The 15,343-nt window shown below is 37.5% G+C and overlaps 2 protein-coding genes across 2 annotated transcripts; one reads left to right on the forward strand and one right to left on the reverse strand.

Moving 5' to 3' along the window:
* Positions 1-599: 599 nt before the first annotated feature.
* Positions 600-2,990, forward strand: LOC137936312 (NAC domain-containing protein 100-like). Its single transcript, XM_068780899.1, has 3 exons — positions 600-1,593; positions 1,743-2,020; positions 2,154-2,990. Exons 1-3 carry the CDS (start codon positions 1,407-1,409, stop codon positions 2,784-2,786), a joined length of 1,098 nt encoding a protein of 365 aa, XP_068637000.1. The 5' UTR covers positions 600-1,406; the 3' UTR covers positions 2,787-2,990.
* A 2,497-nt stretch (positions 2,991-5,487) lies between these two features.
* On the reverse strand, positions 5,488-15,070 carry LOC137937111 (ricin B-like lectin R40G3). The gene is made up of 4 exons (XM_068782174.1): positions 14,297-15,070; positions 13,700-13,822; positions 5,993-6,221; positions 5,488-5,690 (listed from the first exon to the last, which is right to left on the reverse strand). Coding segments are annotated over exons 1-4 (882 nt in total). The 5' UTR covers positions 14,825-15,070; the 3' UTR covers positions 5,488-5,688.
* Positions 15,071-15,343: the final 273 nt, after the last annotated feature.

Genomic DNA, 15,343 nt, shown 5'->3' on the forward strand with positions numbered 1-15,343 from the left:
GGTTGAGATTGGTTTGCTTAAACATACCCAAAAGTTAACAATCTCACCTGTGATGAAGAGACAGAAAAGAGAAAAGATGAGGACGATTTGTTTTTGCAAGAAGACCAAACGCTGGCATGATTCGGGAATGGAGACGTTTGTGATTGGGTAATCCTCCCGGCAGTTTGCTGAAACTGAAAAACAAAGATAGTGATTTTCGAGAGATAAACGGCGGCCCTTTCTGAAACCAGGAACAATTCGGTTGAATCTGGGAAATGAGGGGGGATGGTGGCTCTTGTAATCTTCTGTGCATTCAGACCGTTGCCGCCATGACATTGCGGCTGTCCTTTTGCATGTAAAGACACGAGGGGAAGCAGTTTTTTCTACTGTGCTCGCCTTTATCATCTTGCAGCAGTTGCTCCGGTCGATGACCCTGGTTGGAATTTTACCAACCAGGAACTCTTAATTCATCTTCAAGTCAACAAGCTTTGATTAGTAAGTTAAGGGGATGCAATATGCGTTCGGCCAATCGAACGCAGAGGGTAGAATCGAACCAGAACTTGATTTTTTATCAGATTTCATTACGAATATTATTATTCAAGTAAAGAGGAAAACGCTCTGGGTGTGGTTCCGTCTGATCAGAGAACACGGTTGGAATGGCGGATTCGTGAAACGGATCGTCTTTGGCCAAATTACAGGGGTGGAAAGAAAAAGGAGAAATCTATATTGCAGAAAAAAATTTAAATGCTAGAACAACCAACCCAGTTGCCTTAACACCCACGTATCTCTCTCTCCAGAAAACCGCTATTTAGTATTTAGGAGTCTGCCCTCTTTCCCAACTTTTTTTTTTCCTCTTAACAGTTTCTCTCCGTCTCTCTCCCTCTCTAACTTCTGGATTTTTTAGTTTGGTTCAGAGCCGCCTTTCTCGACTCTGTTCTGTTTTCACCTTTCATGTCTTACTTCATTCAGTAGCAGTCTTCTTCGTATAATTAGGCTGTCTTTCTTTATTTGCCGCTTCCCCAGTTAGGTCTCTGAAAGTTCGGAGCTCGTAGGTCAGAATAAATTTTAGTTCGTGCACAGATTTTTACGAGTTTGTCTCTCTAAGTTCCTCTCTGTTTCGTATAGATACATACGCCTGTTTATTTTGGAAAATATACTGGATTGTAGAACCAGAGCAATTTCTGCACAGAACCCATCAAAAAAATTTAGGACCTCTGTAAATTTTAGTGGTTATTGGTCACAGACCTATTGAGTTAGAGGCTTTTGAATAACAGGTTTGTTTCTGTTTCAGAAGAAAGTCTCCTATTGTTTTGTTTTTTTTTTTCTTTTTTCTACCCAGTTCTTGGAAAGAAGTAATAGTGGTCAGACATCAATTTGAAGTTGCCGGGAGATTATTTTTTTTCTGTACTGACTCAGACAAGACGGAAATGGAAGACGGGTCCGTCCTGAACAAGGGAGAAGATGAGATTGAATTGCCTCCTGGTTTTCGATTCCATCCGACTGATGAAGAGCTGATCACCCACTACCTTTCAAGGAAAGTCCTCGATAACAGCTTCGTTTCCAGAGCGATAGGAGAAGTTGATCTCAATAAATGCGAGCCATGGGATTTGCCATGTAAGTTTTCCGCTGCTTTTTTTTCTTTCTTGCTTTCTTCGTCCTGTAAGGAAAAACCGTTACAAAGGAAGGTAGGTTTTCAGGATCTGCTGCTGATTTATTTATGGTTTGGCCCTTTGATTTTTCTTGTTTTTTTTTTTTTCATGAAGGGAGAGCGAAAATGGGGGAGAAAGAGTGGTATTTCTTCTGTCTGAGAGATAGGAAATACCCGACGGGATTGAGGACAAACAGAGCAACAGAAGCTGGGTACTGGAAAGCTACAGGGAAGGATAAAGAAATTTTCAGAGGGAAGACCCTTGTTGGGATGAAGAAAACTCTTGTTTTCTACAAAGGGAGAGCTCCTAAAGGAGAAAAAACGAACTGGGTAATGCATGAATACAGACTGGAGGGGAAGTTCTCTGTCTATAATCTCCCCAAGACAGCCAAGGTATATCTTCCTTGTGTTACTTTATTCTCTGCAAAATTTCTTCCAAAGTTTTATCGTCCTTCCCTTTTGAACATGTGTTTCGTTATTCATTTGAATCAGATGTGGAACTGTCATGTTTTTGTGTTTATTACAGAATGAATGGGTGATCTGCCGGGTCTTTCAGAAGAGCTCTTGCGGGAAGAAAACCCATGTTCCAGGGCTGCTAAGGATTGGCTCTCTGGGTGAGGATTTTGGTTCATCAATACTGCCTCCATTGATGGATTCTTCATACAGCAACAAGTTAAAAAACATAGCGCCTGAGCCAGCTCACGTGACCTGCTTCTCCAGTGCAATGGAGGACCAGAAAAGCCTGGAGGAGATGAACGATTGCTTCAGCTCTCCTATTTTCTCCACTTCTGCGAATCCCTCTGATGTTTCACCTTCTTCATTGATTTTGTCCAGACTCTCTCTACCCAGCTCCTTGTACTGGACTCAGGGAGCTCCTAATCTGGCAAACCTGCATTACCCCAGTTCAGTTTCAGTCCCGGACCGGGCTATCTTGCGGGCTTTGCTTGAAACCCACCATGGATCTATGATGAAACAGAGATGCAAGCCAGAGAGGGAGATGGTCAGTCTTTCGCAGGAAACAGATCTCACCACTGATATGAACACTGAAATTTCTTCAGTTGTCTCTAACCGTGAGATTGGTAGGAGGCAGTTCGAAGATCAAGTCGATCCTTCCCCTTCTGTTGGCCCTGTTGACCTAGATTGTTTATGGAACTACTGATACAGAAAAAGTGAAGAGAAGAGATTTGTTAAGATTATATTTTAATTCCTATTATCAGAAGAAAAAAACTAGAAGAAGATTGTTAGTGTGAATAGTTTGTGTATATAGTTGCAGGAAGCCAAATAACAAGAAACAGATTTAGTGAAGCATATCTTCATGTTCCCTGCCTGCAGTTATTGGGATGAATTTTATTATTATTCTTTATATCTTTCCCCTACCATTTTACCAACCATTCTTCAGACCTCCTCAGATATCTGAAATCTACCCTTGGCTACCCTTCTTAGACGGGTATAATCGGAGATTAAATTTAGGGTGATAAGAGAATTTTTATTTTAAATACTATCCCTAATTTTCACCCATGTTTCGATAATATATAGAGAGTGATTTTTTTTTAATCAAAAAATTATAAAATGTGAAATGTATAATAATAAAATATTTATTTATTTTGTAAAATATTGACTAAAAAACTTAATTTGGCTAGCTTTTGAAGTAAATAATATTTTAAAATTAATAATAAGCATTATGAATGATAAAAAAATAAAATATTTTAAATATTTGGTAAGAAAGAGATTAGTAAGAATAAATTGAAAATAATATATAATTAATAAAAAAATAGATATATTTAACAATAAAATCAAATTTACTATTATTTAATATGAAAGTATTAAATTTTCAAAAGAATAATGGCATTTTTGTAATTTATGTGGAAGAAGAAGGTAAGTATCATTATCGTATCAAGAGTGACCTGCTTGCCATGTTTAATCATTCTCTATTGTTTTTTTACCTTAAAACGCATATTTCCCTCAATTTACCAAAATGCCACCAACTAATATTTAAGTGGATAAAGGTCTTTAATAAAATTAAAAGAATACTTACCCCCCATTGATTTACGAGACATAATGTGTTTGTTTATTATCTAATTTATGTAACGTGTGACAATATAATATGGGACCCACATGCCTCGTCAGTGACCACTAGTGGGTAGGAAGCAGCCCCGTTTCAGTAGGCGAGGTGTCCCCCCCGCGTCCGCGTGGCAGGGAATCCAAGCCAATGAGATTCTTTGACATTTTTTAAATTAAATAAATAAGGATGACACCCTATGTCTCCAATCCTTCCATTAATGATTATAAATTAAAAATAAATAAAAGGTAAAATTTATACTTTTATGTCTATTTTATTGTTATTAAAATATGCTAAAATTATTTTTTTTGTAAAATGAAATATATATATATATAGCACAGAAGAGAATTGCGAAGAATCGGGTGTGACGAAAGCCACGATGAAACCGTCCAACAGAAAGGGATTCAGAGTCGTCTCTCACTTTAACTGTTCAACTGCCTCTGGCTAATAGTGGGAACGAGGCTCTGTTTCTGTAAAACAGGGAAATACATGTAAGGTAATGGGACTGCACGAAAGGTGTTTGTGATAAGGCGGAGCTGCGGTTAGGCTTATCTACAACTGCTCTGTCCTTTCTCTGCTAAAAGGGTCTGTGTACGTTGTACACGTCGTAGTTGAAATGTATCCCTTTCCCAGATTCGGAAACAGGAATATCTTTTTCTTTTCTTTGTTTTTGGGCGTAGACTACGTCTCATTTCAGAAAGGGAAAACTCGGTGGAATTGCTTGACTTGTTTGCTATTTGTTTAGATGAATTGCATTGCGCCCAACTAACCGTTGTTCTTAAATAGCAGAAGAGTGAAGAATTTGCGAGGGGAAAGAGAAGCTGAAGTTTGAGAACGAAGGGAATGGAGGGAGCGTCGTTGTCAGATGAGAATGGAATGATGGAGGCAATTCATGGGCGAATGCTAAGATGGGATGTGCATGGAGACCTTGGTGTATGCGCGTGGCAAGCAGCTGAGAAAAGTAAGTTTAAGGTGGAGAAGCTGTGCAAACCGCAAATTGCAACGAATATATGTCTCTTTCTCTCTCTCTCTCTCTCTCTCTCAGCCTTTTACCTGATTGAACCCCCTTCACTCGTCCTCTTCTGGAGAAAACCCATTGTATACTCTTTGGCTTTTTGTCCCTCTGTGACTCACTCTGAACAGAAGACAGGGAATGGAATACGAAGTTGTACCATGGAAACCAAGGCAACCACAGATAGGAGTTGATCTCTGAGTAGCCCCCATGTCCTCTGATCCCCACCCAACAAGTCCCAACTCACAAGACACAAACGAAGGACATGCATTGATGTGAACTGCTGGGTCACTCAGTCTAATAAGAATGAGACAGAGGCTGCCATTTGTAACATTATATACCTTAGATTGTCGTCATACTCTATTAGAGTTTTGTGCAGCCAGAGTGAGTGAGACAGGAGAGCTGTAGAGATGGGGAGATGAAGAAGAGAGAGTGACAGTGACAGATGGGGTTCATTGCATTTAGTTGAGCAATCAATAGAAACTGTAATGGATGTCTCTCTAAGATTGGTAGGAAAACAAAGCCAATGGACCACCTCGTGGCTGCCACGCATCTTTTTGGCTGATGGGGATGGCTTCACACTTGTTCAGAATTAGGATCTCTTGTCTGCATTTCCACACCTTTTCTAGTATGCTGATCGCCGTGAAAAACCACCATTAATCACATTCAAAGATGACTTCTGCCTAAGCCCATACCAACTTTCTGAATTATTTGATTTTTGGACTTAGCTTTGGAAAGATGTTATCATTTTTCTCTTGAAATGGTGCTCTGAAAAGATGTGACCGGATGGAAAGCTTACATTTTTGGCCTCCAGTTATCAAAACATGATAAAGTTGTCGTGGGGAATCCATTTGATTGATGTATAACACTGAGATATTTGCCACAGAATAATTCATACAATATATAGACAAAACATCTGTAGAACAGAGTGATATTTCAACAGAGATGAGTCCATGAGCCAGGAACCGAGACAAACATTGACAGCCAGCTTCCTGCAATAATCGAAGTGATTCAGAGTCCAAACTATAAATGAATCATAAAACATATTAAATCATATCGAAGAGTCAGAGAAGCTGAGAATAAGTGACTTTCATCAACAGCTAAACAGATGCCAAGGTCTTCTTTTCACGATTTCTCTTGTTATTTTCAAGGCGAAATCTTAGGATAAGGCAGGCCGGGGGGAAAAGAAAAGAAAGGAATCACAGGTGACTCAAAGTTTGAAAAAGAATTCAAAGAATTACAGATGAGTTGTAAGTATGAATAATGAAGAGAAATTTCAGATCCTATTGCTTACAGTAAGGTACAAGCTTCCATCTCTGGTTGTCTCCTTTCTTCCACTCCCAGAGCACAGCAACAGTGCCATCATGTACTCCACCATGGTTCTTATCCCCATTAAAAGCATCCAAATTGAGCAAAATATTGTTGACCATACGGATGGCTCTAAAACCATGCCCCAAATCCTTACTCTTTGTCCACAAGATTGATTCATCAAACTCATCAGGACAATAAGGCTTTAGGCGAACCTGCAATGTTAGGGAAGTAATTAGTAGTACAAAGACATAATAAGGAAATTATTTTCTCTATGTAATCTTTGGTGGTAAAATAGATTAGCATGTTAAATATCAAGTAAGAGTATTTTTGGTCACTTTATATGTTCAATATTAGTCTATAGGACAGGCAGTAAGATTAGGTTTTTGTTAGAAATCTATGATCCAGATTACATTTTAGTCTGATGTGTAGTTAGTTAGAGAGTTATAGAGTTTTGAGTTATGAAGAGTAGTTATGTAAATAGACATCAAGTCACTTAAGCGATTAGTAAAAAGGGAAGTCCCCATCTAGTATCTCTCTCAATGCACTATTCTCTTCTCTCGTTCTCTTTCTTTCTTTCTTTCTTCCTCAGTTCTTCACCTATTATGCATCTTTTCACATGGTATAAATGCTTTACGTCTAAAAGAAATATCAAGGTCTTAAAGAATTGAGGCTTTCCTATTATTTATATCTCTAGGAATTTATATCAAGGCTAAAAGAAAATCTAAATTTATTAAAGATGATCCACCAATTCCTATTACAAACAATCGGGGAGCAAAATATACCCGGGTTATAACCTGATCACTAAATAGCATGTACTCCAATTTGAGAAGTTAGATTATGAACTGCAAAACAGTCAAGGAAATATGGATGTCTCTTGAAGCTTTATATGCGCAAGAGAGTAATCTCTCTAGAGTTTATGAATCTTATGGTAAATTGTTTAGTCTGAAAAAGGTCAAAGGACAATGATCGATTATTATTGTGAGCTACATAGCATGAAAAAGAGCTTAGAAAACAAATTCATGTAGTAAAGTTCTTGGATGGCTTGGGGCCAAAATTTGATGCAGTTTAAGCCCAGTTAGTCTAGGGGTGACATCGAGCCGAGCCGAGCCCGAACCTGCCTAAGTTCGAGCCAAGTTTGATTTAAATATTTCAAACTCGAGCTCAAGTCGATCCCAGCCTCGAGCCTAAAATTGTTATCGAGCTCGAACCCTATAATTTTAATCGAGTTCGAGTCGAGCTCGAGCCGAGCTCAAGCTTCAACATTCATTTAAAACTTTTCAAAAAATACATGTCATGAGTTCGAGCTTCAACATACGTTTAAAATTTTTCAAAAAATACATGTCAAATAAATTGTATATAAAATTATGCATACATTTTACATAAAATTGGGCATACATTTTGCATAAATTGAGCATAACCTCTACATAAAATTGGGTATGATCTCTACTTAAAATTGGGCATGACCTCTACTTAAAATTGGGCATAAGGATCGCATCGAATCCAACTGAGTCTGAACCTTCCTATGTTCGAGTCAAGCTTGATTTAAACATTTTGAACTCGAGCTCGAGCCAACCCTAGCCTCAAGCCTAAAATTGTAATCAAGCTTGAGCCTAATAATTTTAACTGAGTTCGAGTTCGAGCTCTAGCCGAGTTCAAGCTTAACCTACATTTAATACTCTATATAAAATATATGTCAAATAAATTATATATAAAATTATGCATAAATTTTAAAAAAAGAATGATATGGGAGGTTCGGGATTGAATCTCGATAATGGATTAGAACGCACCAATATTAATCTTTTTTACCCCTAGTGCCCTTGGTTGAAAATTTATATTCTAGGAAAAACTAGAAATGTTGTTTCTTAGGATACATATTTCAAAAAAAACTTTAAATAAAGTCCTATTATTATTAGTGACTTACTAGAAAATTACAAGAAATATTTTAAAATTTTCTTAGGAAAGTTAAATGGCCTCTTATTGCCTCTTCTAGGGAAATAAAAAAAAATTAATAATCAATCTAATATATTACTATACTTATCGATAATTTTTTAATCAAATAAAATGTCAAACACAAAACTGCTATGAAAATTGCCTCATGCTAAAAGTATTACGGTATCAACTGTCAAATATTTATTCAAAAATTTTCTATACAATTTTGTAGCCCATCTTGGCAGGAAAATCTTACTTAGAAAATTATATGATTTTGTAATAAGAATTTCCATTTAGAAAAATGTTTCCAAAAAACATGAGGCACTAATAGTCCCTATAAACGTATTTCTACTAAAAATGTTTTTTCAACATTTTTTGAAAAAACCACCAATAGTCCCTTGACACGTATTTCTACTAAAATATCTTTTCAATTTCTTCAAGAGCCATGAGGAAGGGACAACCAAAGTTTAAGAAAGAGTTTTCTTTTTTCACTTGCTTATGCGAAGCCAGACGAGGGGAGGAAGAAATCAAACCGAGCAGTTGTCGACGGCGACAGAGGTGGCCATAGCAACAGACGGGAGGGGCTTGGCGGTGACGAGGGAGGAAGAATTCCCCCCCTCGCTCTCGCTCCCGACTCTCGAGCCCGTTAACGAGCCGGCTCGCGAGCTTTCGAACCAAACCATGGTTCGTTCGAGCTTGGCTCATTAACTCAAACAAGCCTTATCTGGATCTTGAACCGAGTTTGAGATCCTGATAAATCGAATAGAACCGAGCCGGAACCGAGTCGAGCTCGAGCTGCTCGCGAACAGGCTCAATTCGATGCCACCCCTACCAGTTACTTACCTCAACTGACATTCCATCACTCTTCAAAACATTCAAAAGAATAATGAGAGTAGAGAAAGCAGTAACATCAAATGATAGAAAAGAAGCTAAAGAGATTGAGACTTTCTCTCCTGTAACCAAATTGACCTCAAGTCAGAATTCTTGTATCAATAGCATTGAATCAAGAATGATCTTTGTTTCAGCTACATATCAAGAATGTCTTCTTGTATGATGATCTAGAAGAAGAAGTGTATATGGAGCAACTTCATAGGTATGTTCCTAAGGGGGAGACGAAGAAAGTGTGTAGATCAAAGAAAACAATCTATGGACCCAAGCAGAGTTCTAAAGCGTGGTTTGATAAGTTCAGCTAAGTAGTAATGTCTTTTGGTTTTCTAGAAGTCATTGTGATTACTCATTATTCATTAAAAAAAGATTATCTGAAGTTGTTGTGTTACTTGTGTATGTAGATGACATTATTTTGTTAGGAAATGACAAGTAGGGAACTGAAGAAATGAAAGAACACCTGACTAAGTATCTTCAAACCAAAGATTTGGGTTCGCTAAAATATTTCATTAAGATAGAAGTTGCTCGAAGTAAGGTAGGAATTGCTTTTAACCCAAAGGAAGTATGATATAGATATGCTACAGGAGTATGGTTTACTAGGAGTTAAACTTGTAGAGATGCTGCTGGAGGTTGGTAATGATCTTCATGATGAGAGCATTGATGAACTTAGAGATAAAACCATGTATCATAGGTTGGTTGGAAAGTTGATTCATGCTCAAATGCACACGTTGATATATTTTTTTTGTAAATGTGGTGAGTAAGTTCACAAAGTGTCCACGTAAAGTGCATCTAGAAGGTGCTCAAAGAAGTTTGAAATATTTGTAAGGATTGCCTGAGAAAAGATTGCTCTTTGAGCTCCACAGTCATTTACAAATAGAAGTTTTTTTCATACACAAATTATGCAAGGTCTAAGCTGAATAGGAAGTCTACCACGTATTATGCATTTGTAGGCGGGAATTTAAAGTAAGAAGAACAAGAAGCAAAATGCAATGCCCCGCTCAAGTGCAGAAGCAAAGTACATAGCAATGATCCACAAAGTAAGTGAGCCAATGTGGGTCGAATTTGTTTTTCAGGAGTTGAACCTACATGTAACAAAACCCATGACCGTGCACTGTGATAACGAGTGCTTATTTTCATTGCAAACATCCGGTGTTCCACAAGTGAACTAAACATATAGAGGTTGAATGCTACTTCATTCAAGATGCAGGGATAAGTAAGGAAGTTGTTACTCCTTATGTTTGGTTAGGAGACCAACTTGGTGAAATCTTTGCCAACGCTTTGGGTAAGTGTGAGTTTGGATATTTCGTAACAACCAGGAGCTTCTAGACATATATGCTTCATCTTGGGGGAGAGTGTTAAATATCATGTAAGGGTATTTGGTCATTTTACATGTTATGTATTAGTCTATAAGAATATCAACAAGATTAGGTTTTTGTTAGAAGTCCATGGTCTAGATTACATGTTACACTGATCTGTAGTTTTTGAGTTGGAGAGGAAGTTATGTAAATAGACATCAAGTCCTAAAGGGATTAATAAAATGGAAAAGGGGGTTGATTATTGCCACCATCAAGTGCCTTTCTCAATGCATTCTTCTCTTCTCTCATTCTTTTTCTTCTTTCTTCCTCCTTTCTTCACCTATTTTGCATCTTTTTACAAAGCATTTATAAGGCTAGTAAAAGTTAGCATAATCTGACATGATCAGGGTCGTCAGAAAGCTTATTGTTATTAGAGACTTAAAAAGCTTGAACTAGGTTGGTATCCTTCCATCATGCCATGCAAGCCTCTTCCAAAACGATTGCTGGTCATCGTTAGTCTGCTGAGTAAATAATATAATACAACCTAGTCCTGATCAACACTAAGTTTTAGGGAATCATCCAAAACTAGGGCCACTATGATTTAAATAACAGCAGCAGCCATCATCCTGTGAATTATGGCATAGCAGATAAACAACAGTGAAATGTTATATAATAAAAAAATAATGTCTACAATTATGGGGATCACAGATATCAAAAAAATTGAAAAGGATATACACAAAATGTAGGAAAATACAAAATTAGGGATGGACATATCAGAGAACACTTAGCAGTAGCATAGATGGAGTAGATGATCGAACTGTTTGAGATGATTAGGAGATATGTTAAACGGGTAATAGAGGAAGACAAAGCATGACATGAAAGGAAGAGATGATGAAAGACTCCTTTATCAAAAAAAGAGATAATGGAAGACTCAGAAAAAGAATTTGGCAATGGATTATAAAATTGGCTTGGATGTGAAAGCAGCAAAGTGAGTATCAGGAAAGGCAAAAATTAAGCAGCAGAGTGAGTGAGTATCAGGAAAGTTTTTAAGTTACCAAAAACAATTAAATGGTCATGGAAGATGGAAGAAGAATCAAGAAAACACCACATTCTGCTGAATTGAGCAAGACAATGAGTATATAAGGAGTCCCTGGTCATCGAAGTAAGAAGAAGAATAAAGAAAACATTACATTCTGCAGATTTGAGCAAGACAATGAGTATACAAGGAGTCTCTGCTCTAGCTACCAGGTTCAATTGTTCTGTAACAGATTTCTATTCCAATCTAGTTACAAAACTTGTTTCAGGATCCTCATCGGATTAATCTAGAGACCTACCTTGGCTCCTTTTGATTAAAACTAGGAGTCCTGTTTAGTTTCCTGTCAAGTTAGACATCCCTATACTTCGCTTGAGTTTCCTATAAGGAGTCTAAAACTTTGTAATTAGTAGACTCTACAATGAGGCAAGGAGTTGTCTTATTACGGACAGATTAAAGATTTAATACAAGTGAAATTCAGTTCATCTGCTACCAATCATCATTTACCTTATGCCATAAGTCGTTCTTAGCTTTTCTTCTGTTGCATTAGCTACTATTACTGATCGAATAGATTCGAAAAATTAGGAATATGGTTATGCCAATGTGCAAGCAGGGGCACTCTCACACAAACATCCAGTTTCATTACAAAGCTGGTTTTATGTGATTCATGTAGCTGACTGCTTTTATTTGAGTAAGGGAGCTTAGGCTCTGCTACTAAAGATGATGACAGAGATGCAAGAGCAGAATCCAGTGATGTCTTTAACAACCATAGAGCATGTACAACTATAGTGTCCACAATAGAGACCATATATAGAGAGGTAGCTTTCAAACCTCAGGGAAAGATTTTTTTAATAATAAGAATTTTAGTAACACGGGTACAAGACTAGTCAAGAGACTGCACGACGAGATCTTGGCAAGTAGTTCCCTCTTTAGCAAGGATACAAACTAACCTATTTTTGGATCTTCCGACATGGGACCAGATAGCAGAAATACATTATGCAACAATCAATACCTCCATCGAAGATTGAGGTCAAATCAGCAATCAATATTCATGAAGTGTTTACCTAAATTTCTGTCATAGAAACTGCCTCAGGAGGGGGGGAAAGTTCATTAACTTTTCATCAAATGAAAGAGTTGAATTAAAAAAAAAAAAAAAAAAGTGAGTAGCCAACACAAGTAGATGATGCATTAATATTCTGCTTCACTGCTTGGTATTGTAGCTCAATGACCACCTCAATACTTGAAAAGAAAAAGGGGGTGTTGGTAAACCTAGAAAAAATGCACCATGCACTTCTCACTTCATACATCTAACTAATCAGTGTTAGTATTCGAAATTTAACTAATCGATATAGTAGGTGCAACTCTGATGAAATTTGGTAGATGCCTCCCAAGTCTCCCAAGAAAGAAACACCCTAAGACACTAATAGATATTGGTTAAAGTTGTGTCCAGGTCCATCCCAAAATTGTTTGCCAAAGTCAGGAGGCCTATTCCCAATACTCACATGTGGGCTTTCTTTGTGGGTTTGATACATGGACAATTTTAAATTGAAGGCCCCTTTAGAATTAACTACTTTGATACTATGTCAAGGTTCGGGTCTATCTGAAGATGGTTAGCCATAGTTAGAAGCCAATTTCAAAGTAATAAGGACATGACCTTTCAAATACTGGATATATGTGTCTCTAAACTAACAAATCTAGCTGGTTCTTTTACTTTTTCAAACCTAAAAGCCTCATTCCACAACAAAATTAATTATAAATTAACTGTAACATGGGTACTCTGTTCATATTGCCTGTGAAGTATCCCACAACCCAAATCACCTTAAAATGTGTTTTTTTCTCAAATGAGCCCAGAGATGAGCATATAGGAAGAAGCAATTTTACAAATAAAATAAAAAAGACAGACTGTTTTTAAATGATAACAAAAAGAAGAAGAAAAACTACCATGCAGCTTTATATGTTTCAATATCATAATATCCCTCATTAATACCATAGCCATATCAAATAAGACCATTTCTGAATCAAAAAATTCTCAACTGTTCTTTAATATTACTTGTCCGTCGAGATACCACAAAAACATCATAAAATTTACTATTTTTCCTTATCTAAATCAATGAGTCAGGATAACAAATATCTCTCATTGTCTTAAGATTCTTGTTCCACATAAATCAGTACAATAAGTTCAAATGAATAAAAATTATCAGCACAAGTGTATCCACATCCATCCCCAATAATGTGAATAGTTGGAAGGTGTATTCCTTTTTCTTTTTTTCTTTTTTTTTTAATAGTGAGAATGTTGGTAGCAAACATAACAGAACAACAAGGAAGGCATCAGACCCAGAGATAATATAAATAACGAAGGTAACAAGGTTTTTTCTTGATTAAAATCATTATTCCCAAAATAACTCTTTTTAATGATGATGAAATTTTATTAAACAAGAGGAGAATCATAATAAAGCCATACACAACAAAATTATCTCCAGAATGACAGAGAAGCGTAAAACAAGAAATTTCAAAAAGATATATAAATAAAAAAACAAAGTTGTCGTACCGGCTGAGTTGCTCCGATAGCATGCTGCAGTGCTTGACCAGTGGCCTTGTTCACCAAAGCAAATGAAGGGAAACCTTCTTGATCTTTCACTTTGGTGCTGTATGTCTCGTCCTTGATCCAATGCTGTTGACAATCATAAATATAACAACAATTAAGAAATGGGCGAGATGCATGTAAATGATACCCTTCATTAGCGAGTAGTTTTGTTTAGCTCCTCCTATTTCTCTTGGTTTGACGCTCAGAATAAATCAGTCCTGATTCTTCTAAAGCTCTATCATTACTCCAGTTGAAAAAAAGGAAGAAAATAATCATTCAGAAAAAAAAAAGGAAGAAAAGAAAGCTCAGTCGACAAGAAGCACGAAATCATCCTCGTTACTCAGTACTCGGTGCTTTCATCGCCAAATTATGATGATCCGTACCTGTATCACTTACATCTCTAGTTTACTATCAACGACATTGACAGAAGAAGAAAAAGAGAGGGGAAAATAATGTCTTACTCCAGTACCCTTTACTGAACAGCAAACACCACTGTTTTAGGGGGCAGAGACATGAAGAGAGAGCATAGAAGCATGGATGGAGCTATATATGGGAGCATACCTGGAATTCGTCATGAGGATTACGACGAGCCAGGACAACAGACCCATCTCGTATGGTCAACGAATAATCCGTCTCCGCCTCGCAGAACACCCTGACATTTTCACCTCTGGGGAGAACCACGCGATGATCAGGCCATGGATGGTTATGACTAGGGAACGGGCCATGGGTCTCATGAGCTACATGCTGAACGTTGGAAGAAAAGGGAGGCGGGGGCATGTAAAGACCTGAATGTTCATAATGGATATGACGGGATGGAGGAGGAGGGGGCGAGAAAGATCTTGTTCCTGGTGGAGGATAATATTGATCGTGCCTGTGAGGAACACGCACTTCATGATGGATATGGCGTGCATTCGAATCGTCATGAAGGGCATTGCGGGTATCATGGTGAACGCGGTATACATTCGAACCAGGCCGATGAGGATCGTGGGTCTCGTGGTGGATATGAAAGGGAGGAGGCGGAGGGAATACAGGCGGCTCTTCTTCCCTGCGGTGGTGGTGTTCAAAGGGACGGCCGAATGGAAATTCCATTGTCCCCTGTTCCAAGAGCTTCAAAACGCTGGTGGATGCGACGAGATTTAACAGTCGGCAGAACCTTGGGGAAATCGACACGGTGGAGTGGCAGTGTTTGAGAAATTCAGAAAGCCTACGGCTTAAGAATTGTTATAGTCAAATAACCATTAAAATTAATTGCCATTGCAGGAGGAAGCTTCTGCGGAGATATTTCAAAGCTTAATGCCTAAGAATTGAAGTGAAAGCAACGGGGGCAAGACGCTCTGTCTGTCGTTCAAACCAACCAAATAAACCATGTTTAGAGAAGTCTACACCGTTCAACGAGAAGATTTTGCTTTGGTTGGTGAAACCGTCCAATTCTTCATGGTGGAATACGCATATATGTACAGAAACAAAATAAATCACTGTATCTAACTAAGATATATCACAATATCATAAATTATTTATATTATAGCAAAAAATTATACAATTTATTTATATTCAGTTATATCATATATATATATATATATATATATATATATATATAACTTGGAATAT

This window comes from Aristolochia californica, unplaced genomic scaffold, assembly GCF_029961685.1.
Source record: "Aristolochia californica isolate CCGP_79_NKW_82.1479 unplaced genomic scaffold, dmAriCali1.0.hap1 SCAF_7, whole genome shotgun sequence".
In the NCBI taxonomy this organism is placed as follows: Eukaryota; Viridiplantae; Streptophyta; class Magnoliopsida; order Piperales; family Aristolochiaceae; genus Aristolochia; species Aristolochia californica.

Excerpts from the sequence above, each read along its gene's own strand:
- LOC137936312 (XM_068780899.1), top strand. The coding sequence starts at position 1,407 with ATGGAAGACGGGTCCGTCCTGAACAAGGGAGAAGATGAGATTGAATTG. Across the intron at positions 1,594-1,742 it reads CGAGCCATGGGATTTGCCAT|GGAGAGCGAAAATGGGGGAG; the intron begins GTAAGTTTTCCG and ends TTTTTCATGAAG. Across the intron at positions 2,021-2,153 it reads ATCTCCCCAAGACAGCCAAG|AATGAATGGGTGATCTGCCG; the intron begins GTATATCTTCCT and ends TGTTTATTACAG.
- LOC137937111 (XM_068782174.1), bottom strand. The coding sequence starts at position 14,824 with ATGGAATTTCCATTCGGCCGTCCCTTTGAACACCACCACCGCAGGGAA. Across the intron at positions 13,823-14,296 it reads ATCCTCATGACGAATTCCAG|CATTGGATCAAGGACGAGAC; the intron begins GTATGCTCCCAT and ends GATTGTCAACAG. Across the intron at positions 6,222-13,699 it reads CTATCGGAGCAACTCAGCCG|GTTCGCCTAAAGCCTTATTG; the intron begins GTACGACAACTT and ends CTAACATTGCAG.